Here is a 26,780-nt window from a genome sequence, read left to right on the forward strand (position 1 = left end):
TAACATGATTTTCATCCATCATCCATTACACAAGCACACAACAGTACAGTAATGAGACATTTTAGAAAATATAAAGCATAGCATCAATTTTAGCTTCCACATTGGGTTACTGAACTGTTTTTAAACAATAGGAAGCATGTGTTGCACCCAATACATGATCAATTTGGATCTTTAGGTGAAGTCCACCACTCTTACCACAGTGCTGTATGTTTGCAGTCATTCCCATGTCCTTGGTAACGATAATTAGGATTGTGGGTATTGTACTAATTTTCACAACATTTAAATCAGACTTTCTAATGGCTGCTATACAGACACGTTACCTTTTAACAACCTTCGAGAACAAGGATAGTTCTATCTTTAATATGTTATTGCAAAAAAAAAAAATCTCTATGAAGAATAAACGGAAGCTCCTCACTGAACTGCTTGTTAAGAGTGGCCAAGATAGCAAATTAAGGTATGTTTTAAATGTTTTGTGTTTTGTTTGTGCAGAACCTACTGCCATTAAATTGGAGATGGATTCAGAATTTTTTTCCAAAGATTTCTGGAAAATATATTCTTTCTTATGCACATAAATGTTGACTTTACAACAATGTCAACTCAACTCAACTCAACTCAACTCAACTTTATTTATAGAGCACTTTCAACACCACAAGTGGAACCAAAGTGCTGTACAGAAAATATAAAAGAGGAAAATAAAAACAAAAACATAAAAACAATGCAAACATATGACATACACAGCTTACAAAGCATATTCAAATGCTAAAGAAAACAGATGTCCAGCAAAAGCCCCTGTGATAGCAATCCAGCTAAATTCTCATCTTGCTTCTTCTTCATGTGTGAGTGTGATTTGAACTTGAATAACATCCTGTAGGCCAGTAACTTATTTTAGGTAAAGTTTAATAACAAAATTAACTGGAAAAAATGTTACACAGTCAAAAAACTGTATCGCTCCAATATTGCATCACACAAAAAAACGAATGGTCATTGCCGGAAATGACATCATCATCAATATGAAATATAATACATATTAAATTATTTACTTATTGTTATGCTTAATCAACACACAATTATGTATTCCACCTCTACATAAGAAACAAATAACATATGGCTCTTACAGACCCTATTAAATACTCTTTTGTTGTTAAATAATGTTAGTAAAGAGCCTACAAACATTAACAGTTTGAGTAATGATGTAATGATGCACTTACTGTTCACAGTCGTGTTCACAGCTAAACAGAGAATGTTGATTCGGACATGATACACACAAATACTCAAAAGAATATGAAAAGTAAATGAACTGAATAAAAGATTGGTCTTTTCCAGTGTCAAAATAATGTATAAGTGCATTAGTGCCCATCCAGTTTTTCAGCAGCGCTGGTTCCAGGAGTATTTAAGGAAACGTCAAGGTTACTAATGTAACCCCCGTTCCCTGACGGAGGGAACAGTGACGTTACATCAGACTCACGTCATGGGGTCTCGCCTGGGAGCCCAATCACCTCCAAGTAGAACATTGGCAAGTGAGATTTGCATGCCGAGTCACACCCACCCGAACATACAGGTATGAACAGGACCGGTATTACTTATTATTATAGGTCTCCACTTCAAAGCATAAGCGCGCCTCATAGAGGGGGCTCTAGCTGAAGTGAAAGTGTCCAACTACCGCTGGAGGTAGATCACTAAAGTCCTCTGCTTGCCGTCCAGAGACCACACATGGAGGTTCCAGAGGTCTGGACGCAGGTGCCATATGGTGCCCCGTCCCTGAGAAAGCAGGTCCTTCCTCAGAGAAATGGGCCAGGGAGGGGCTGTTGTGAGGCGCATCAGTTCTGGGAACCAGGCCTAGTTGGGCCAGTACGACGCAACTAACAAGACCTGCTCCTCGTCCTCCACGACCTTGCACAGTGTCTGTGCGAAAAGGCTCACTGGGGGAAACGCATATTTGTGTAGGCCCAGAGGCCTGCTGTGTGCCAGCGTATCCGTGCCGAGGGTCCCGTCGGTCAGGGAATAGAACAACTGGCAGTGGGCAGACTCCAGGGAGGCAAACAGGTCTACCTGTGTGTCCCCGAATAGGCTCCAAATCAGCTGGACCTTATAGGGATGGAGTCTCCGACTGAGCTCGCCCAGGATATAAATGGCGCGTAGAGGAGGCCATTGGAGATGGCGGGTCACGACTGCAATGCCAACATGGACATGCTCTTGCAGTGAGAACATGCACCATTCCCGAATGCTCTCTCAGCATGCTGTTTACCCAAGCATGAGAGACAGCGATCATGCCCGTCAGATGAAGTCAGGACCGCATCCAGAAATACATCTTGAAAAAGACGCTGACTGCTCACGCTTGCTCTTTTAGCCGAAACACCCAGGGACGAATGCTGCACTGTGTGCACAGCAAGCTGGATGCAGACGCCGCTGAAATGCGCCTTCTCACCGGAAGAGAGATCCCACAACGAGCTGCAGGCAAAATAGTAATTAAAATTGCTCTTTGTTCTTTGTAGAAATTTACTCTTCTTTAAAAGGTGAATGGAATGAGCGATCGCTGTCACAACTGCTCAGCTCCGAAGCAAAATATGAATGAAGTGAGTAATGCCAGTCCTATTTATACCCGTATGTCCGGGTAGGTGTGACTCGGCATGCAAATCTCACTGGACAATATATTAATTGGCTCGTTCCATTACCACTTTGGAGGTGATTGTGCTCCCAGGCGAGACCCCATGACGTCAGTCCGACGTAACGTTGAACGTGACTGACTGACTGGGAACTGAGGGCTAAAATACACGGGTGAGTAATCAACATATAACAGAACAGGTGCGTAAATTAAATTAACAACTATGGAGACTAACTAGGAACACAGGCAAACGGAAACATGGAAAACCAAACTTAAACACATTGAAACTAAACAGAACTAAACACAAATGTTAAAAATACGGGCTTGACTCCCGTTGCACGTTCATACAGACAGTATTCGAGACGCTACTGTGAGTTGCTGTGTGAACAGGACATTGAGACTCACACCTGTCAGTAAATGCAGTTGTCAATCCTAAAAACTGACAGTGTGAACGTAGCTAATTGCTGGAATTTTCTGTACAGCATCATGGGCAATGTAGTTTTTCATAATGAATTCCACTGTTATCAATTATTTTAAAACTAAGTTGAAATAATGCAGGCTTACAGCTTCAACACAAGCAAATACTATTGATTGACATCCTCGTAGCTCACAGTATGGCTGTCTTTAAGGGTTTATAACAAGTTGTAGTTAAAAATCAATTTCCCTATGGAGAACATGAATGGCGTTTTTACTGTTGCACTCTATAGTGTACAGCTATTTCTATGAATATTCCAACCTCAAAAGATATTTGCCCCTTATGGAAAAGAAACATGCCTGTTTCAGCTAATGATTGTTGGCATATTTTTGTTCATCTAAAATGAAACCCATGTTTGCTACCGGCACACAACAACAATCTGTCAACATTTTTATGACCAAAACATGAAGAACTCCCGTGACCACCCCTCCAATTAATTCATTAAGTAGCTGAAGGTACTGAGGGGAAAAGACAGGACAGGACTAAGGTAGACAAATGTGGAAAAGAAACAGAGGCCCTACCTTGGTCGCCCATCATGAGGTGTGCCAGACCTTAAAGGAAAACAAGAGCAAAGTCAGCAAAGCATTTGGCCAGGAGTAAACTGAGACTGAGTCATCATGATGCTTGAGGATGTGATTGAGATAATGCATGAATTAAACACGAGACACAGTTTTATACTAAGAAATAAGCCACTCGAGGATGAGCGCTATAGTGGGCAAGAATTTGGCGTAAAATTGTGGGCAAGAGCAATATGCGCACACAATGCACTTTTTTTGCAATAATAATAGGAAGAATTACTTCTAACTAGTCATACATTTAATTCATCTAAGTATGGGCTGTTTATGGCACCATAGCAACTCGCACATTTATAAAGAATATTTAAAGGCTATGTCCACACTAGTGCGCTTTCAATTTAACAGTGTTTTAAAAAGATCTCAGGGACAGCAAAAAAAGAACAACAAAGTCGGCAAAGCTTGCAGTTTCGTCTCCATGTTATTCTTTACACGGTCGTCGAGGCTGGTTTGTTATTGTCATGTTCTGGTACCGTAATGGTCATGTGATAGGGGCTTGAAAAATCAGGGAAGGATACACAGTGATCCAGAAGACCCAACCAGGGAGTGAATGTTGGCAGCCACACCTTCGTCTTCAAAAGTCTACATTGAAACGCAACCCTGGAGTTTTTAAACTAAAACGGGGTCTGAAATGTTTCCAAAAGTCTTCGTTTTCGAGGATTGAAAACTACTGAAAACTAAAGTACTGTGGACGCCAGGTGTAACCGTTTTAAAAGTTATGCGTTTTAAAACGAAAACCCAGTAGTGAAAATGGTAAGCACTTTTTATTTTACTATATCTGTTTACATAAATATTTTTTTCTACTTAAAAACTAAAAAAGCCAGTAGCGGACTTCACAGACATTCTCTCAGGAGAAAACTACGTAACGGTGTCCTCACTGCTGCCCAGATGATGATTCCAAACTGACAGCCGACCTGAAGCGTGTCATCCTGGAGCAGATGGAAGGCAGATATGGTGATGACACCATCCAGAGAATGATGCGTAAAGCAACACCGCTTGACCCCAGGTACCGAGGGGACCATATGAAACCTCCCAAACTTCATTTCACAAAATCTGAAATGATGGAAGAGATTGTGATAGAGATTGCTCTGTCACTGCCAAGTCCAACACCAGGTCCCTCACATGCTGGAGAAGAGGGAGAGGAACCAGATGCCGGCGCCGCCACCGCCACCGCGCCTAAGAAAAAAATGTGGTCTTTGGGCAGCCTTCTTGGAAAAAGAGCAGCCACGGCGCTCACTGATGAGCAAAAGGTCGAGTCAGAAATGACCATGTACCTGCAGGAAATGGCCATCGATGGGGAAGAGGACGCACTGACTTGGTGGAAAACGAATGAAAAAAGGTTTCCGTTCATGGCAAGATTAGCACGGAAATATCTGTGTATATGTGCTACTAGTAATCCATCAGAGCAGGTCTTCAGCACAGCGGGTAGTGTAGTTACAATCCGCAGCCTATTAAAACCAGAGAAAGTGAATATGTTGGCCAGAAACACTGAAATTTAAACATGGTCTATGGTGAAAGATATTAAGACTTCTTTATGCACTTTTCGCAATCTGTTACAGAGCTTTTCAATTTTGATTTTGCATATTGTTTTTTAAACGTTCATTCATGTAGCATATGACCACTTTACAATATTTCAATAACAATTTATTTTGTAGCCTATGCTTTGCATGACAAAAAGTTAATTGTGCTGCTAATTATAAGTGAAATGGAAATCCCGAGTTTCGGTCTGAGTGTTGTTCCCATTTTCTTGTTCCTGATTTGTTGTTCTTCTGTGTTTTAATAAATGTGTTATCAGAATCACCTTCATTCTTTCATTTGATTTGACATTATGGCCAAGGCAAATTGTCTTTAAAAGTATTAACCAGACAAAAGTTATTTGACGTTCGCTGAAGTCTGGGCTTATCTTAAACTGCCGCTTCAGTAGCCACAGAAGAGCTATGTGACAATGAGCAAGATTTCCTGAGACACTACAATAGGCTACTAATAATTCATTAATAAGGGCTGTTTTCTTGTACAAAATTAAATATTTTAAGTTAAATGTACAGTGTAAGACATACAAAAAAGACAAGAGGCGATGTCGGTCAGCCATCACAATGGACGATGATATCGTCCATCGGCACAACCCCATAACTCAGTGCAAACTTTGATGTATCAACAACCAAAGAAAACAAATTGCTACAGGCAGCAAATTCTACATGGATACATTTAGCAATATGACCCCATCTTTCCTTCCCAAGGTTCAGTTTAGACTGGCTTATATAGCCTAGGACAGGCTCATTACAACCAAGACCGTACCAACTGCTGGGGGCATCAATACCAAAAACCTTTGTAGCCTAAACATATGACCATTTAACCATTTAACTTCCAAAAATAAATTAAATAAACTCATTCGGCAACTTAAACTGAACGTAAACACCATAAGACATTTCTCCATGCCTACATCGCCAAGGGTTAAGTTCCCTTCCCTATTAATAGAAATGGTTTAACCCAACACAAGAAAAAGGGAAGCTGTGGTCCCGCCCCCTCCTTTGAGGAGTCACAGGAACAGCATATGGTGAGACAGCATGTGGGGTAACTGTTTGCAATGTGAGGATAAATACAGATTTGAAATAACAAAAATGCATAACTACAACTTGTCTTTGTGTGGTTAATGGGAAAAATACACCAAAGGGAAACTACCGTAGACATAACACGTTGTGGTGTCATGAGAGGCTACACAGCTCTCAGCGGGACAGTTCGAGTAGTTCGAGGACACAAAGTTCAAATATAAACAAGGATTTTATTAAAGTTCTTGGGAATTAACAGAAACAGCGTTCCAAATTCAAAAGTGTAACTAAGGATCAGGTTGATCTTCAACAGTCAAAACTTAAACGATGCCTCTTCTGATGGTGAAATCATAATCCCGATTCCCTCAGGTAAGTAAACAGTCTTTTTCAACCTTACTTCAATCGGTGCTGCAGCCCGTGGCCAATCCAGCAGTAAGTCCTTCAAATGTCTGGTAAGTATTTCCAACGGTAAGTATCTCCAGCCTTCAGTATTCCTCGTGGAAACGATACTGGAGCGGTCTGGTCCTCCGCAGAGAGCACAACCTGAAGCTTGTCTCCCAAACCCCACACTGACACTAACTGTGTCTCTAACCCTTAAAAAAACCTTCAGCTCATCAGACCCTGATCAGTCTCAGGTGTGCGGGAATGTCGTGTATTGAGGGGTGGAGTTCCCGACTCCACCAGCAGATGGAGCCATAACTGTTCGTGGTTGCAGCCATCTCAGGGGAATGTAGCGCCCCTCCAGGATACAGCCTCTTGTGACATCACAACGTTGTGATGACCGCTGATATGTGCACCTATATGCACTGCACCATAGTCAACAGAAACACAAAACCATAAATAACAAATGTAAAGAAACATAAGCCCATTAACCGTTTCTAAAGACTTCACATGCTGCCGTTATGGCGGTAGTGATGGCGTCATCTTAGCACCAGTCATCACACTGGCGCTAAATATCACTAACAAAAATGGAAGTTGCTGCAGTAGGAGAAGCCACTGTATATAATAATTTTGTATATAAATTGCTCGCGCCTCAGAGCATGCAGACAAAACGCCATAAAGTTATCTTGCTTTCGGAGGCGGATGCGTGCTGTTCTGGGGGGTTATTATACTGAACCACTTTGACGACAGACTTTGCTCAGGCATTTCAGATCAACCAAAACAGTATTTCAGGCCTTGTTCACACTAATACGTTTTCGTTATATGTTTGGCCTTCTGTCCACACTGAGACGCCGTTTTTGTCCAGTGAAAACTGAGCTTTTTGAAAACACTTTTTCCCAAGTGGATAAATTAGAAAAAGGCGTTTTCGCGTTGTAGTGTGGACTGTGAAAACTGAGGTATTTAAAACCGATAGATATTAAAGGTGCTCTAAGCGATGTTGGGTGACGTTACTTCTTGTTGACGTTCGAAGTATTGTCAAACAAAATGGAGGCTAGCTCGACCCTCCCTCCTCCCTTCCGTGCTTCCTAAAACAGAAACTTTTCCGATGTAAATTCGGGACTTTGCGCGTTCCTTATCCTTTTCCCTCTTCTTTGCTATTTGTTGATCGGAACGTTGTGTGTCGGTCATATCAAAATTCAAGAGAATATAATTCTAACATTAGTCGTTGTCTAGGACATCTCTCCTCTAGCTGACTTTCCTCTTCATGCTTCTCTCTCCTCCACCCCCCACACCCCCCTTCATGTGCATGCGCACTGGCCCCTCACCCCCAAATCATTCTTGTCGGTTATTGGCTGGAACACTGTTATGTTTCGTGGTCCAGGCTGGGCCAGTTTGTTTTTGTTGCTGTTTGTGGAGCCTGGGCCGTCTATAGAGACCGCGTTTCTTTACAGTGTGTTCAGGGGACAGGCAGCTAGCGGATAGAGCCCTGCACGGGCCTCAAATCTAGGCCCGAGCCCGGCCCTGGCCCGAGACGCTCAGGCCCTAGCCCGACCCGTGTCCGACAGCTCATCAGAATTATCAGCCCGAGTCCGACCCGAGCCCGTTTTTTTTTTTTTTTTTTTTTTCACAGCGGCAGACTGCCATTAAAATATGTCTGTTTTGTTAGTTATGTTTCTTTTCTTTTCATTTCATTTCTTTATTAAGCTAATTTAGACAAATGTTTGAAGCATTTAAAAAAGAAAATGACGGCCAAGCAAGCCGAGCCAACAGCGAGTAAAACATGTTTGATCAATTTAGCCTCTCAAATCAACGCTAATACTTTACTTAGCTACAATAAAATCCATAGATATAAAACACTTCAAGCATATCACACAGACAGTTAGTTTAATGTTTATTTATTAATCCACAGTGAGTAATTTTTTTTTAAATACTGAGGCAGGCTCAGGCTGCTCGCAACAGCGCTCGCAAACGAAATGAGCAATAGTCAATCTAAACAAATTAAATTAAATAAATCAAAAACAAACTTGCAGGTTATCTTACCTCAAAAATGCACCACAGAACATGGCCATTCTTTTTTCCAGTAGTTTCCAACAGTTAAACGAAAATAAAGTCCAATCAAACGAAAAGTTAGAACAGTCTCTTATAGAGCATCGTGGAGAAAAAGAATAGCATCCACAGTGGAAGATTTTAACCCAGTCCTCTCTTCTATCACTTGCGATTTTTCTCTTAATATTCTCCATTATTTGCACGAGGTGAATCGTTGGTTCCGCTGACGGGAAACCTTCTGTGTGTGTGTGTGCGTGCGTGCGTGCGACTGTCATGTCAATCATATGTCAGTGTAATTATAAGATTATGAAAGTTATGAGGTTATTAAATGTCTTTCTATGTTTGTTTTTCTATCGTCGACGTCAACTTCTCATATTTTTTTTTATTAATGTCTAAAAATATAAAAAGAAGGATAATTCGAGGAGGCCCGGCCCGCATGTGAACTATGACGTGAAAATTGGCCCGAAGCCCGGCCCTAGGGGCGTAAAAAAGTCGGGGCCCGTCGGGCTCGGGCTGAAATGCAGGGCTCTACTAGCAGATAGTGAGGAGATGTTTGCAGTATGTGACAAAAAATGTTTCAGCCTAAAAAACGTGTGACATCGCTTGTTTATCTGGATTAATGTAGACGTAGTCTCAGATTCTGTGCAATGAGATTGGTCCACTGTTTAGTCCAGTTATGCCGTCCCATCAACATCGAGGAACTATTCAGTAAATATGTTTCCATCGTAGTTTATGCGCATGTTTTTTTATCGGATAAAACGTTTATCCAACTCAATAGAGTGAATGCGTTTTTTATGCACATTTTTAGACTTTTATGTGCATTTCCATCCTTTTTTTTAATGCGATATCCCAAAATGCACATAAAAATAGGTGGATGGAAACGCTATAGCTATTGACTATAAGGATCAGGCCAAACATTTCTCCATGAACCGCATGGAAGTTCAGGTATTTGCTCATTTAAGACTTCTATATTGGAATTTATGGCAACGCATATCCATCCATCCATCCATCCTATCCTCTGTAGGATCCTCCGCAGGGATGCTGGAGTTAATTCTTCCAAATGTTGCTAAAGAACTACATTGTTTGGTGGAAGAATAATGATTTGTTATCAATAAATTATTACATTGTTTTTGAAATTGAAAATGTACTCTGCTATGATGCAGAAATAGCTGTGCCAGTACAGTTGCCCTGGACTAAATTCATTTAAATGAATAACATCATATTAAATAACATTTCCGCAGCATAGAGAAAAAGATAAAAAAATATATAAATCATTGATGCATAAAATTAATCCGAAAAATAGATGTTGAGTAAAAGTTGTCCATAATGTGATGTTTGATATCTAGAATTACGGCACAGATCAGTGCATCAGAGTAATTATTTTAGCAAATCAAAGTGATTTGTGTGTGAGAGAGATGGAGACAGAGGCCTAAATCCTGTAATCCTTCCGTCTGATCAAAGTAATGAAAAAAGCTTTTTAAATCATTTAATGGAGTTCGAATTTCAAATAATAAGCAGCATTCTGAGCTTTATATATATACACTAGATACAGCAGAGATAAACAGACATGCGGTTCAATTCATCAGCTCACTGATTTATGGTGAAAGATGTAGCTATTGATCTAACTTTATTATGTGTTGTTAAGTAAAATAACACCTCAGATTTTCACAACATGAAAAGCAAACATAATCCCAGTATTATTTCATATAATTTGAACCAAATGCTTTGAAGAACAGATACTGTTATACCCTCCTGGGACCCAGAAAAAAAAAGTTTTTTGAATTTAGTTTTTTTCCATGTCATCACATTGTTTAGAGCACAATAAACAAATGGTAAAAAAACATTTTTGAAAAATAATATTTTATTCATACGTTATGCTATGTCCTCTGTAGTGGACGCCAGGACTAAGTTGTTTAAAAAATAAAATGACATGAAATTATATGTATAGGCAAAAACAATGGGATTTTTCTTTCAATCACCAATAAATTTGGGGGTTTCAGGATTTTTTCAACCAAAATTTGTATAAAGATTATTCTCAACTATGTTATGAAAGAAATAACGGAATGAATTGATACACCATTTTACTTTATGCAATATGTGGGTAAAATGTCCATAAATTAATATTCCCATTCAATGCAATGTATCTATAAACTGTATCTAATTTGCACCTTAATGTGTTCTTGGAGCAACATTTAATGAAAAAAGAAGTGTAATAATTGGAGTAATAATTGGCAACATTTGAATAATAATATCTAATATTTCATAGGAATATTGATGTATAATTTATTTCCATATTCACTTGTTGTGTCTCACAAAATGCCTGATAAACATGATTTAAGTCCTGGTGTCCTCTACAGTGGACACGTATGAAATCAATGCCCTGTTCTGTAACAGAATTTTTATTTTATTTTTGAAACCCCTTAACATTTTCCTGAGATGTTGTTTTATGAAATACAATCTGAAAAGTAGTCCAATTTAAATTATAATTACAATATATTATCATATTTCCATAAGAATGCTACATTTGATCACTAAATTAATTTCAGACATTTTTAAAGACCAAGGAGAAGTTGTTTTCATGGTGAAACCTCCAAACATTTCGTATCTCTGAAAAGTCCTGAATATGCTCTTTACAGGACACCCAGGTTGTGTCATGTGACATGTATGATGTCAGAGAAATTCACTAAAATATAATGTCCATTACAGTGGACAAAAGTCTATTCTTGGGTCCCAGGAGGATACATAACAACATGACGTGATAAGGCAACAAGCAAAAAAAAAGGTTATTTTCCATGTAAATCTGACATGAGACAGGACATTTTGTCAATCGCTTGGTTTGCTTCTGCAATGGTAGGCACATCAAAAATGTTTTATTGTCACATTTGTGTTTCATGTACTATATCACATGAGGTAAACAAAGATATTCGTGGCTTTCTATTTTCATTTAGAGCTGGAAAATCTGATTCATTCTAGTGACATTTGGACAAATGTATGACATTTGAACAGTTCTTGCAAATGAACAAAATTTCATGGCATTTCGGGTATTTTTGTATCAAGGTTAATACAACCCTGTTACTCATTCATTGAGGAAAAAAACATCATTGATATAATTATTAATTACAGTGGTGTGAAAAAGTGTTTGCCCCCTTGGTAAATATGATCAAATATGGCTGTAAAAAATAAATCTGCATTTTTAATCCTTTTGATATTTTATTTAAAAAATGTGCAAAAATCTAACCTTTCATTGAAGTAAAATAATTGAAAGTGGGGGGAAAATCACATTATGAAATAAATGTTTCTCTCCAAAACACGTTGGGAACAATTGTTTGACAAATTTTTATTAAATACTTTTTGCAACCTATTTCTGCACATTTTTTAAATAAAATATCAAAAGAATTAAAAATGCATATTTATTTTTTACAGCCATATTTGATCATATTTACCAAGGGGGCACCACTTTTTCACACCACTGTATTTCGTTTTATTGTTGCCTAAAATTAACAAACACATAACCAGCGTAGGCAGAGCGATCCATTTGCAGAATTACTGGGGAAGGCTAGTTCTTTCTCCTGAGTCGAACTTTGCAAGTCCGAACTTTGTGTACTTGGTATTGAGAAATGCCCCATATATTTATGGTGTTTGGCAGGGAGTGCTGTGGCTTCACCCCCGGAGAATTGTCCTTTCCATTTTTTTATTGTTTAAAGTGGTAGTCACACTTGAGTATTATTATTTTTTATTATTTTTTTGCATCCTTTTTTCATCCAATTTCTTCTTTTAAGACAATGTATTTTACGCTGCTCAACTGATTGTAGGCAACTATGTAATGAATGTTTTCATCTGATATTTCATTATGAATATTTTTGTTTAATAAAATGCTTGCAAAGCCATCTCCAATGGCAGAGAAATGACTAACAGCAGGCAGATGAAAATGTAATAATCATATGACAGCATTCCCAGAAAAATACAGAGGAGGATCAAAATTGCATGTATTACCACATATTACTCATCTAAAAAAAAACTAAGCCTGAGCATCTTTTTGAAACACAACTGTTATATGTAATCTAAACCAGTTAGACTTCACTGTTATACACCATGATAACTTTTACAGTGCTGTGCTATTCTCGGCCTGAACGAGAATTAAAATCATATTCTGGAACTGCTACTTCAAACTGTTTTATGATGTTCATTAAAGGTAAAACTTACAATTAGGCTGTTTTCATTAACACTACATTATGCATTAGATAAAAAGATGTCTATACAGCATTGATTCATCTTTGTTAATGTTAATTTACACATATACTACTCTCTTAACATTAAAGAGTGCATATGTTAACATTATCTGATGCATAATTTAACTTGTATAGGTGATGATCAACACCTCTTTATAACATTTATTAATTAAAATACAAATATATTAGTCATTTCTTCCACCTGAGAAATATTATTTTGAGGTGAGAAACAGCAATAAAATCTAATGGATTAATCTTTGATGTAAAAATGCTGGTATATTTTCTGTTGCTTAATTGTCACGAACTGCTCAGAGACACGAAGGTTGAGGATCCAAATGCAGTATTTATTTAAAGGGTTAGGCCTATCCACAATCGTAATCCAAATCCAGGCAAGGGTCATACACAAACAAACAATCAATCCAAACAATAACAGATAAGGGCTGAGGAAAAGAGAGAAATCCGTGGGGACAGGCAGAGAATCAAGAGAGACGGGAGAAACAGGATACAAACACACTCAGAAATGCAGTGAGACATACAAGACTTTGCAGGGAATGAATGAGTGTACATTGTTTAAATAGGCTGAGACTAACAAGATAATGAGACACAGGTGGATGCAATCAGGGATGAGTCCGGGCAGTGAGTTATGGGAAATGTAGTTTGTGAGGGATTGACAATAGTCTGATGTGGAGTGCCCTCTGGTGGCTCTCAAGGGCACTCCAGCTGGTGACCGTTACATAGCCCCTCCTCAAAGGAGCGGCTTCCAGATGCTCAGGGGGCCCCGGCGGATCCGACACTTCAGGGAGCCAGGGCGGATCCGGCGCTTCGGGGGCCAGGGCGGATCCGACACTTCAGGGAGCCAGGGCGGATCCGGCGATTCGGGGGCCAGGGCGGATCCGACACTTCAGGGAGCCAGGGCGGATCCGGCGATTCGGGGGCCAGGGCGGATCCGACACTTCAGGTAGCCAGGGCGGATCCGGCGCTTCGGGGGCCAGGGCGGATCCGACACTTCAGGGGGCCAGGGCGGATCCGGCGCTTCGGGGGCCAGGGCGGATCCGACGCTTCAGGGGGCCAGGGCGGATGCAACGCTTCAGGGGAAGAGGCGGCTATCTTGTCGGAAGACACCGGCATAGACACAGGTGTAGAGGCGGCTATCTTGTCGGAAGACACCGGCATAGACACAGGTGTAGAGGCGGCTATCTTGTCCGAAGACACAGGCGTAGAGGCTTCCATCTTGTCCGAAGACACAGGCGTAGATGCTACCTACTAGCTAATAAATACTAATAAAACGTTTTCTTAGAAGTGGAATCTATGTTCGTAGGCTCTTTACAAAATAAAAGTACTATGAAATGGCTGGACCTTTTTATAATGTGAAATTAAGTATTATGTAAAGGCATTAAGTCATGTAAACTTTTAATGTTAAACATTGTATATGTATAAATTACCAATAACAAAAATGAATTAATGTTGTAAAGATGTATTGTTCATTGTATGTTGTCATAGATTTTTCCCTAAACCTAACTACGTCCTATAATATTTATACTCTAGCGCGTCTACAGTCGACATTGGCTGAGTCTAATCCTATACTCTAGTGCGTCTACAGTCGACATTGGCTGAGTCTAATCCTATACTCTAGTGCGTCTACACATCGACGTCGGCTGAGTCTAATCCTATACTCTAGTGCGTCTACACATCGACGTCGGCTGAGTCTAATCCTATACTCTAGCGCGTCTACACATCGACATCGGCTGGGTGCTAATCCTATACTCTAGTGCGTCTACAGTCGACATTGGCTGAGTCTAATCCTATACTCTAGCGCGTCTACACATCGACATCGGCTGGGTGCTAATCCTATACTCTAGCGCGTCTACACATCGACGTCGACTGACTCTAATCCTATCTAGCGCGTATACACATTGACATCGGCTGGGTGCTAATCCTATACTCTAGCGTGTCTACACATCGGCTGGGTGCTAATCCTATACTCTAGTGCGTCTACACATCGACATCGGCTGGGTGCTAATCCTATACTCTAGCGTGTCTACACATTGGCTGGGTGCTAATCCTATACTCTAGTGCGTACACATCGACATCAGCTGAGTCCTAATCCTATACCCTAGTGCGTCTACACATCGACATCAGCTGGGTGCTAATCCTATACTCTAGCGCGTCTACACATCGGCTGGGTGCTAATCCTATACTCTAGCGTGTCTACACATCGGCTGGGTGCTAATCCTATACTCTAGCGCGTATACACATCGACATCGGCTGGGTGCTAATCCTATACTCTAGCGTGTCTACACATCGGCTGGGTGCTAATCCTATACTCTAGCGCGTATACACATCGACATCGGCTGGGTGCTAATCCTATACTCTAGCGTGTCTACACATCGGCTGGGTGCTAATCCTATACCCTAGTGCGTCTACACATCGACATCAGCTGGGTGCTAATCCTATACTCTAGCGTGTCTACACATCGGCTGGGTGCTAATCCTATACCCTAGTGCGTCTACACATCGACATCGGCTGGGTGCTAATCCTATACTCTAGCGTGTCTACACATCGACATCGGCCGAGTCTAATCCTATACTCTAGCGAGTCTACACATCGACATCGGCTGGGTGCTAATCCTATACTCTAGCGCGTCTACACATCGACATCGGCTGGGTGCTAATCCTATACTCTAGCGCGTCTACACATCGACATCGGCTGGGTGCTAATCCTATACTCTAGCGTGTCTACACATCGGCTGGGTGCTAATCCTATACTCTAGCGCGTCTACACATCGGCTGGGTGCTAATCCTATACTCTAGCGTGTCTACACATCGGCTGGGTGCTAATCCTATACCCTAGTGCGTCTACACATCGACATCGGCTGGGTGCTAATCCTATACTCTAGCGTGTCTACACATCGGCTGGGTGCTAATCCTATACTCTAGCGCGTCTACACATCGGCTGGGTGCTAATCCTATACCCTAGTGCGTCTACACATCGACATCGGCTGGGTGCTAATCCTATACTCTAGCGCGTCTACCCATCGGCTGGGTGGTAATCCTATACTCTAGCGTGTCTACACATCGGCTGGGTGCTAATCCTATACCCTAGTGCGTCTACACATCGGCTGGGTGCTAATCCTATACTCTAGCGCGTCTACACATTGGCTGGGTGGTAATCCTATACTCTAGCGTGTCTACACATCGGCTGGGTGCTAATCCTATACCCTAGTGCGTCTACACATCGGCTGGGTGCTAATCCTATACTCTAGCATTTCTACACATCGGCTGGGTGCTAATCCTATACCCTAGTGCGTCTACACATCGACATCAGCTGGGTGCTAATCCTATACTCTAGCGCGTCTACACATCAGCTGGGTGCTAATCCTATACTCTAGCGTGTCTACACATCGACATCGGCCGAGTCTAATCCTATACTCTAGCGCGTCTACACATCGACATCGGCTGGGTGCTAATCCTATACTCTAGCGCGTCTACACATCGACGTCGGCTGGGTGCTAATCCTATACTCTAGCGCGTCTACACATCGACGTCGGCTGGGTGCTAATCCTATACCCTAGTGCGTCTACACATCGACGGCGGCTGAGTCTAATCCTATACCCTAGCGCGTCTACACATCGACATCGGCTGGGTACTAATCCTATACTCTAGCGCGTCTACACATCGACATCGGCTGGGTGCTAATCCTATACTCTAGCGCGTCTACACATCGACGGCGGCTGAGTCTAATCCTATACCCTAGCGCGTCTACACATCGACATCGGCTGGGTGCTAATCCTATACTCTAGCGCGTCTACACATCGACATCGGCTGGGTACTAATCCTATACTCTAGCGCGTCTACACATCGACATCGGCTGGGTGCTAATCCTATACTCTAGCGCGTCTACACATCGACATCGGCTGGGTGCTAATCCTATACTCTAGCGCGTCTACACATCGACGGCGGCTGAGTCTAATCCTATACCCTAGCGCGTCTACACATCGACGTCGGCTGGGTGCTAATCCTATACTCCAGCGCATCTACACATCGACATCGGCTGGGTGCTAATCCTATACCCTAGTGCGTCTACACATCGACGGCGGCTGAGTCTAATCCTATACCCTAGCGCGTCTACACATCGACATCGGCTGGGTGCTAATCCTATACTCTAGCGCGTCTACACATCGACATCGGCTGGCTACTAATCCTATACTCTAGCGCGTCTACACATCGACATCGGCTGGGTGCTAATCCTATACTCTAGCGCGTCTACACATCGACGGCGGCTGAGTCTAATCCTATACCCTAGCGCGTCTACACATCGACATCGGCTGGGTACTAATCCTATACTCTAGCACGTCTACACATCGACATCGGCTGGGTACCAATCCTATACTCTAGCGCGTCTACACATCGACGGCGGCTGAGTCTAATCCTATACCCTAGCGCGTCTACACATCGACGTCGGCTGGGTGCTAATCCTATACCCTAGCGCGTCTACACATCGACATCGGCTGGGTGCTAATCCTATACCCTAGTGCGTCTACACATCGACGGTGGCTGAGTCTAATCCTATAGGATTAGCACCCAGGATTAGCACCCAGGTATAGGATTAGCACCCAGCCGATGTCGATGTGTAGACGCACCCTTCTGTTACTAGGTAAATCAAATCAAGTATATTTGTATAGCGCTTTTCACAATACAGATTGTATCAAAGCAGCTTCACAGTATTAAAATAAAATAATACAACAAAGTTTGTTTCTAGTGGAATTTATTGATTGATAGAATCAAATTAAATATCCCCAAAATATCCCCAACTGAGCAAGCCAAAGGCAACAGTGGCAAGGAATCGAAAAACTCATCAAGTGACCTAATGGTGTCCTAAAACTCCATCAGGTGACCTAATGGAGAAAAAAAAACCTTGGGAGAACCCAGGCTCAGTCGGGGGCCAGTTCTCCTCTGGAATTTATGAACTAGAGGCCGGATTGTAGTTTGAAACTGTGAGATTAACAATATTATATGAATGCCTGGCTGAAAAGATGCGTCTTTAATCTAGTTTTAAACTGGGAGAGCGAGTCCGAGCAACGAACAGTATCAGGAAGACTATTCCAGAGTTTTGGAGCCAAATGTAAAAATGCTCTCCCTCCTTTGGTTGATCTGGATATCCTAGGTATGACCAAAAGCCTTGAATTTATTGATCTTAAAGAGCGCGATGGATTATAGGGTGATAGAAGATCCGTTAAATAGACTGGAGCTAAGCCGTTTAGGGCTTTATAAGTCAGTAGCAATACCTTATAATTAATACGGAACTTTATAGGTAGCCAATGTAGTGATGATAAAATCAGTGTTATATGATCATATTTTCTTGATCTAGTAAGAACTCTAGCAGCGGCATTTTGGACTAACTGTAGCTTGTTTATTGAGGATGCAGGACAACCGGCTAATAAAGCATTACAGTAATCTAGTCTCGAGGTCATGAATGCATGAACTAACTTTTCTGCATCAGAAACTGATAGCATATTACGTAGCTTAGCAATGTTTCTAAGGTGGAAAAAGGCTGTTTTTGTAACATACGAAATATGATTTTCAAAAGACAGGTTACAATCGAGTATAACACCCAGGTCTTTTACTGTAGAGGATAAAGTAACAGGACATCCTACGATGTCAAAGTTGTATTGTGAGAGGTTCTGTGGGCGGTTTTTTGAACCGATAAGTATTACCTCTGTCTTGTCTGGATTTAATAAAAGAAAATTACGCGTCATCCAATCTTTTATATCTTTAACACACTCTGTCAATTTGGATAATTTAGCGTTTTCATCCGGCCGTGATGAAATATATATTTGAGTGTCATCAGCATAACAATGGAAACTAATTCCATGTTTCCTTATAATATTTCCAAGTGGTATCATATATATTGAGAATAACAGAGGGCCCAACACAGATCCCTGCGGCACTCCATAGTTTACTGGAGTTATGATCGATTTTTCTCCATTTAAATAGACAAAATGGTAGCGGTCTGATAAGTATGATCTAAACCAGCTTAATGCTTGTCCTTGAACACCAGTATAATTTTGTAGTCGATCTAAGAGTATTGTATGATCTATAGTATCGAACGCAGCACTTAGATCAAGTAAAACTAGTATTGAGATGCAGCCTTGGTCAGAAGCTAAAAGTAAATCATTTGTGATTTTAACGAGCGCAGTTTCAGTGCTATGATGCGGTCTGAATCCTGACTGAAACTTTTCATAGATATCATTTTCTTGCAAGAAAGAGCCCAGTTGAGTGGACACAACTTTTTCTAGTATTTTAGACATAAAAGGTAGATTTGAAATGGGTCTATAATTTGCTAGATTATTATGATCTAATTGTGGTTTCTTAATGAGAGGTTTTATAACTGCCAGTTTAAATGTTCTTGGAACATGACCTAAAGATAAAGACGAGTTAATAATATTGAGGAGAGGCTCTTCCACTACAGGTAACACTTCCTTCAGTAGTTTAGTTGGTATAGGATCTAATAAACATGTTGTTGTTTTAGATGAAGTGATAAGTTTATTTAACTCTTTTTGTTCTATACTTGTAAAGCACTGTAATTGTTCTTGCGGGGGGAAAATTGAGGCTGAATTATAAGGTGCGATTGAGGATTGAACCTTTACAATTGTGAATCTGATGTTTTCTATTTTCTCAGTGAAGAAGTTCATGAAATCATTACTACTAAACTGTAACGGGATATTTTGTTCGGGTGACGTCTGTTTATTTGTTAGTCTAGCCACGGTGTTAAATAAAAACCTAGGATTGTTTTGGTTGTTTTCTATTAGTTTGCGGAGGTGCTCAGCCCTGGCCGCTTTTAGGGCCTTTTTATAACGTGACATACTGTCTTTCCACGCGATTCTAAAGACCTCTAAATTAGTTTGTTTCCATTTACGCTCTAAATTACGGGTTTCTCTCTTTAGAACATGCGTAGTATTATTGTACCATGGTGCTTTAATTTTCTCTCTGACCTTTTTTAATCTAATGGGTGCAACAACATCCAATGTTCTAGAGAGAATGGTGCTCAAAGTGCTAGTTAGTTCTTCTAGTTCATCTGTTTGTTTGGGTTCAGGCAGCAGCTGAGACAGATTAGATAAGCAATTTGAGAAATTATCTATGGTGGATGGAAGGATTGTTCTGCCTGGTCGATAACGCGGCGCCGCATGACATATTACAGCAGTACGTAATATGCAAGTTACCAAGTAATGGTCAGTGACATCATCACTTTGTGGAATGATATCTATATCGGTTGGATCGGTTCCATATGATATAATTAAATCGAGTGTGTGATTAAGACGATGAGTTGGTCCGGTGACGTTTTGCTTGACCCCAAATGAATTTAATAAATCTATAAACGCAGCCCCTAACGCATCATTTGAATTATCTACGTGTATGTTAAAATCTCCAACAATTAATGCTTTATCTACATTGACCACTAGATCTGAGAGAAAATCTGCAAACTCTTTTAGGAAATCAGCGTAAGGCCCAGGCGGTCTATATACGGTAGCCAAGGCTAGAGATAATATGGATTTTTTTCTAACATCTAAGAGCGTAACATTTAGTACAAGTATTTCAAACGAAATAAACTTATAACCCGTTTTCTGAGTAACATTGAGAATATCTCTATAGACCGCTGCAACACCGCCGCCACGACCAATCAGACGGGGTTCGTGCTTATAGGAGTATCCTGATGGAGTAGACTCATTTAGACCGAAATAATCATTAGGTTTAAGCCAAGTTTCAGTAAGGCAAAGTACATCGAAGCTATTATCTGTGACTATTTCATTTACAATAACTGCCTTAGGTGTGAGTGATCTAATGTTTAGAAGACCTAGCTTTAGAAATTGTTTTTGATTACTAATAGCAACATTTTCTGGTTTAATAACAATTAGATTTTTTCTAGATCCTGCAGTAGATTTATTATTTGATCTCACTAAACGAGGAATAGACACAGTTTCTATGCAATGTTCTACACTATTTATATCAGTTAATTTGGTGCAGCAGAGACTATGATTTGGACTTTTGGTTACTAGTCAAAAGGTATTTAACATTTTGGAGATGTTATCTGACAGAAGATCCGATCCGAATCTGCTTGGGTGTAAGCCATCAGCACGGTAAAGCCTAGGACGCTCCCAAAACAGATTCCAATTATTTACAAAGAGCAGTTTCTGCTCATTGCACCATGATATTAACCATTCATTTAGCGCGAATAATCTACTAAACTTTTCATGACCTAGTCGGTACGTGGGAAGCGGTCCTGACACAATGATCGTTATATCAGGCGATGTGCTGCGTACCGTATCGATCAGATTCCTGAAGTCTTTCTTCAGAACCTCCGTCTGGCGCAGCCTGATGTCGGCCCCTCCCGCGTGCAGGACCACAGTTCCGACGCGCTCGTTCAGAATCTCGGGAACGTGAGCAGCGATTTCAGAAACACGAGCACCAGGAAAGCAGTGACTATGCACCTTACTTTTATTTAACGTAGCGTGTACGTGTCGAACGATGGAATCACCGATGATCACAGCATCGCGTTCTGTTTCGCGAAGAGGGGAGAAGCGGTTTTGTGTGGATATCTCGAAAACCGGGAGGGTCGGAGAGAGTTTTCTTGGTCTAGACCTGACTCGCGTCTTCCGCTGCGGAAATATCCAGGCTTCGTGGTGGCGTGTTGGAGCCGGCGTAAACGAGACCATAGCTGATCGCGGCCTCGACGCTCGTGACCGATGCTGAGTAACGCACGGAGTAGACGAGGTGGGAGTCAGCGGGTTAGTAACGTTAATCACTGATTTGTGTGCATCGGCGCGTGATGTTTCAAGAGCTAACCGCCGATCTATCAGCTCGGCCTGTCTCACTAAAAGGTCGTGGATCTGTTTCTCAACAGCTTCCAGCTCAGACTGTACCGCGTGTAGCTCAAATGTGTCCTCACCTGCACCAAAAGGTAGATTACTTACATCTGATATATTCGCCATTTTAACAGATGGACAGTAAGTTAAGTTAGCAACGACGCTACCAGTGATGCTATCAATATTAATACTAATTTATGGCTTAAGTCTTGGATATAATCCGTCTTTTTAGTGGTACGGGTGTGGAGTAGACGCACGATAGGCGAAAAAAAATGTTTGTTTATAAATGAGTGCGGAGAAGACGCGTTCAGCTGTGATCCACGGACGTAACCTGTAAGAGTATCCAGCGTTGGATCACTAGGCTTGAGACACGTCTGCTCAACAGTCCGCGTTGTAACTATGAGGTGAGGAAAAATAGAAAATGTTCGTTGTAAGTGAGTTTAAAGAGAAATCAAGAATTATAAATCAATCGATGGAGCTCCAAAGACAACAACGCGTTCAGACGCGACGCATGCGCATTCGAAACAGGAAGTTCCTTTGTTTTAATGATTACTTCATTGTTAATCACAAGGTTCTAACCTAGTCATCTGTCTAGTTTCATTTCCCATATTTGTTATTTTTACACTTTTTACACAACCAAAGTAAAAGGGGTATGGCAACACAACATACAACATTCAAAAACACAGGACAGAACGTTTTTCAAAGTGTTATCATGTTAGGCCTAAAAAGATTAAAAGCACAGTTTTCTATGTGAATATATGTTTTGTAACATTAGAAATGTCTTTACTGGCATTTGAATCAATTTAATGCGTACTTGTTGAATAAAATAATTAATTTCTATTTTTTTAAGATCTTACCCTAAACTTTTAAACGGTAGCGTATCAATGTTTCCACAAATATCTGAACTGTTTTCAACATTGATAATGATCAGAAATATTCATAATAAATCATCATATTAGAGTGATTTCTGAAGGATCATGTGACACAGTAATGATGCTGAAAATTCAGCTTTGATCACAGGAATAAATTACACTTTACTATATATTCAAAAATAAATTAAATTAAATTAAAGTAAAAAATACACAGATAGAAATACAAAGCGTACAAAAAACAAAAGAACACACTGGAATACAAAATAATTAAAACCATTAGGAAAAAGCCAACCTAAAAAAGTGAGTTTTTAGTTTGGATTTAAAAATGTTTAGATTTTGTGCATCTTTAATATGAGAAGAGTCTAGGAGCATAGGAAGAGAAAGTTTGAGTTATTTGAACTCAAAGGCAGAAATGCATGAAGTGGTCTTGGTTTACACATGACTTGCACCTTTATCAGTGTTTCTGAATGCAGATTTCTTACCTTCACTGCAGTCCCTTCCCCGATAGCCGGTTTCAGAGCAGTCGCATGTGGGCTGGTCGTTGACTACACTGCAGACGCCTCCATTTAAGCACATGTTGTCTGAGCCGCAGAGGTCAGCGCTGACCCCGGCGCTGTTAATGAGGACCGGCTCAGAACGGTTCACTTTCAGCTCTGTTATCCAGCCCATAAAGGGAGCGTGATCCTTCACAGTGTCCGATGTCAGCTGTAACGACTCGGGAGGAATCCCGCCTAAAAACAGGTGACTGAAGACGGTCATATCCCGCCGTTTGGACTTAACCTCCACCCGCTTGATTTCCTCATCAACGACGAGGGTGGTGTTTCTGAAGTTCCTCCCAATTGTAACCGAATGCCACTGGTTGTCGCTGATGAGAACATCTGAAAGCACGCAAGCCGGCTCGGCACAGAAAATGGAAAAGCACAGTCTGAGTTTCCCCGTGTGTATGTGCAGCTCGAGGAAATCGCAGAAGCCTTCGTCGTCAAAGTACACCAGAAGGCCCTTCGAACTCTTGGTTTTCACGCTGAAGCTCATTTGACTCTCACAGCAAGCGTTCCACATGGGAAACGAGGCCCACTGTCCGTCTGAACCCGTGAAACCGAGACCGGCCCCGGCGTCCACCGCACACACCACCAGCCCGATCCACAGAAGACCAGCGCTTCGGCACACTGGAGGAATCATGATGCAGATGTAGCTGAGCTTATATCTCAGGGTGTGTTCACACTTGTACTCCGGTTCAGTCTATGTCTAATGTCTAATAGTTTTGTAAGTAAGTCTTTAATGCATGTGTCTAATACAAAAAAGGGGGGAAAACCTATCTAACCTGATACTTACTGGAGAAAAACGTGACAACTAGCCAAATCTCTTTTATATATTCCAGCATCTGTATAAATCATCCCAGATGAGATCCATATCAAGATTGATTCTTATGTCTCAAAGATTATATGTATAGCCTAAATCAATAACGCAATCTGGATAAGGGTGTTGGGTTTCGTTTGTTATATTTGCGTGTACAGTCTTGCATACTTAATAAAGCACAAACGCACCAGCTCATCCTCTCATTTCAAAAAAGAAAACGGTCCGGTTCACACTGTCATTTTTAACTTTAACTTACCAAACATTCAAAACAATGTTGTGTGCTGAGTTAAATCCGTACATATTATCACATGAGAACTAGTAAAGAGCTTATAAATTCGGTAGAGAAGATCTGATGCGAGGAGACGCGGTTCGGTCCGCTTGTTTGGTTCGGATGGCAGCGTTCACATTTATTCAAATGAACCGCACTAACAGAACAAACGCACCAAAGTTCGCTTTAATTCAACCAAACCTGCCAAGTGTGAACACAGTCTTGGAAAGATTGTTTCTGGGACATATCGTGAACACAACCTCCAAATTCCAGAAGCCAAAAGATGTTTAGAGACATGTTATGGTCCTCATGTTATCAACCTTATTCACGTTCATGTGCCATCACTGTGTATTGGGTCTGAATTTGTGGGTTAAATCCTGTTTCCGATGAAGCCGGCAGACGTCATCTCTGATCCCTCAACACAGCGCTGACACTGGAGAGAAACACAATAAAACAGTTCAGCTGATAATCTGGGGTGAGTCACGAACGCCGTGCTAAGTGAGCTGGTCGATAGGAATTACGTTTGTGAAATATAACGTAGCGCGGCGTTCGTGACTCGATTAGTCAAGACTGTTTTCCAAGATGCCTGCTGCCTGTTAACGCGTAATGTACTGTCTTCATAAAGTCTCTTCTTATTAAACTGTCTGTACACTTACAAAGTTCTCAATGCTTCGGTTTGCATGTAGGGACCCTCATTATGTTACCGTGTTAGTGTGAGGCTATTTTGAGCCTTGTTAGTGGTATTAACTAGCGATTTACTTTTACTTACTCTGTGCCCCATATACTAGCGTTATGAGCTAATCTGTTTTTAGAGATAAAACTCTTTACATTCGATTTTCATGAAAACGCATCCCAGGGAACGATCGACTCGGTAACCATGTGTTAATTACCCCTAGGTTCATTTTTCACTGGAATTGTCCTTTAAATTCACATTATATCAGATAATGAATTACGGGTTATTACTGTAAATTTTAAAGTTAAGTCTGTAAAACCAATAATGTTGCTATCGTATTTTTGACGGTAAAGTACTGGCAACCACAGCTGCTGGTTTTTTACCGTAAAAATCAGTTTAATTTTTTACAGTGTGCGCAAGAACGAGCCAATGATTGAAACTGGAAATAAAGCAAAATAACTTCAGATGCCATGTCTGTAATTTATAGTAAAACATCTATCATTAACAAATTAAAAGTAGAACAGTATTACTCCACCACCTGTGTGACATCATTAACCAACGTGATTGAACGACCAATTTGCGACAATATAGTTTCGAGGAACAGTCGTGACTAGTAGTGACGAACCGATATCGATTCTTAAATCCCAAGAATCGATTAGTCATCCTGTTTTCAGTTGATGAATGAACACTGTAGCGCGCATCCCAGCCAATAAATCGCAATAATCTTTGTGCTTTGTTACTATTGATATAAAACAAAGTCTCAGATTTCAAATTACGTCCATTTTCTTACGAAATTAAAAAACATAAATACCGTGTTGGTGCTGTGGCGTGAGATCGCTCTGGCTCATCTCAAGAGTTACCGCGCGAAATAAACATGAATGAGCATCTGAAAGTATGTTAAAAGATAGAGTACAACTTATCGAAATCCGTATCATGTGACATGGAATCGCTCGATCAGTGTTTCAAATGTGGAAAGACGTCAGTAAAACAGCTTGTAAACAATGTCATGTAACGTCACATTTACCTCAGAAAAACCGTATCCAGTGACCATAAACTCGTCAGTCAGCGAGACAACTCTAGAGAGGAGCATTTGGCTAAATATATGCACCATATTACATAATTATTATTTTTTTATGTTCTTCAATATTTAATGCATGTTTGAATAAATCTGGCAAGTTTTAATGACAGACACCATTTAAATGTTTATATTTCATATAACTTTATTATTAAGTTGGCTTGAGAGAGCCAACTTAGTGATATTGTACTTAAACTTATTAAGTTGGCTTGAGAGAGCCAACATACTGATATTGTACTTAAACTTATTATTAAGTTGGCTTGAGAGAGCCAACATATTGAAATCCTATTTAAACTTATTATTAAGTTGGCTTGGAGAGCCAACTTACTGAAATCCTATTTAAACTTATTATTATTATTATTATTATTCTTCTGAGACTAAAAATTTCTATATCAAACTCCTCCTAGAGCTTTAACTCTACATACTCCAAACTCGGCTCAGACACTCAAACTGATCTGACCAAGTGTGCTATATCTTTTCAGACTGATCGGACTTACGGTTTTCCTAAAAATGACGATCAAAACTCGAAAAAACTCATTCAAAAACTCCCATTGACTTACATTGGGGAGTTCTAAAAAATTCAAACCGACGAAAATTCAAATCAAAATACCTTGAAGACTAAACCAAACTGCCGTTCTATATACTATATGAGCTAATCTAATCTAATGAGAAACTAATCTTTCTCTTTTTTTCTTTCTTTCTTTCTCTTTCTTTCTTTCTTTCTTTCTTTCTTTCTAACTAATCTTTCTTTCTTTTTTTCTTACTAATCTTTTTCTTTCTTTCTAACTAATCTTTTTCTTTCTTTCTTTCTTTCTTTCTTTCTTT

At 40.6% G+C, this 26,780-nt stretch overlaps 1 protein-coding gene across 4 annotated transcripts in view; it reads right to left on the minus strand.

Annotated features, from left to right (window-relative positions):
- LOC311069980 (neurexin-1a-like) overlaps nucleotides 1–23,914 on the minus strand; it is a 121,031-nt gene extending 97,117 nt beyond the window's left edge. For all 4 annotated transcript variants that reach the window (XM_084093613.1, XM_084093612.1, XM_084093611.1 and 1 more), the window contains exons 1-2: nucleotides 23,066–23,914; nucleotides 3,599–3,628 (exon numbers count right to left, since the gene is read on the minus strand). In XM_084093613.1, coding sequence (XP_083949739.1) covers nucleotides 3,599–3,628; nucleotides 23,066–23,762 — 727 coding nt within the window. In that variant the 5' untranslated portion in view covers nucleotides 23,763–23,914. The remainder of the gene's footprint in view (nucleotides 1–3,598; nucleotides 3,629–23,065) is intronic.
- Nucleotides 23,915–26,780: the final 2,866 nt, after the last annotated feature.

The sequence above is a fragment of the Abramis brama genome (genome assembly GCF_963993115.1).
Source record: "Abramis brama genome assembly, chromosome: 19".
Taxonomy (NCBI): domain Eukaryota; kingdom Metazoa; phylum Chordata; class Actinopteri; order Cypriniformes; family Leuciscidae; genus Abramis; species Abramis brama.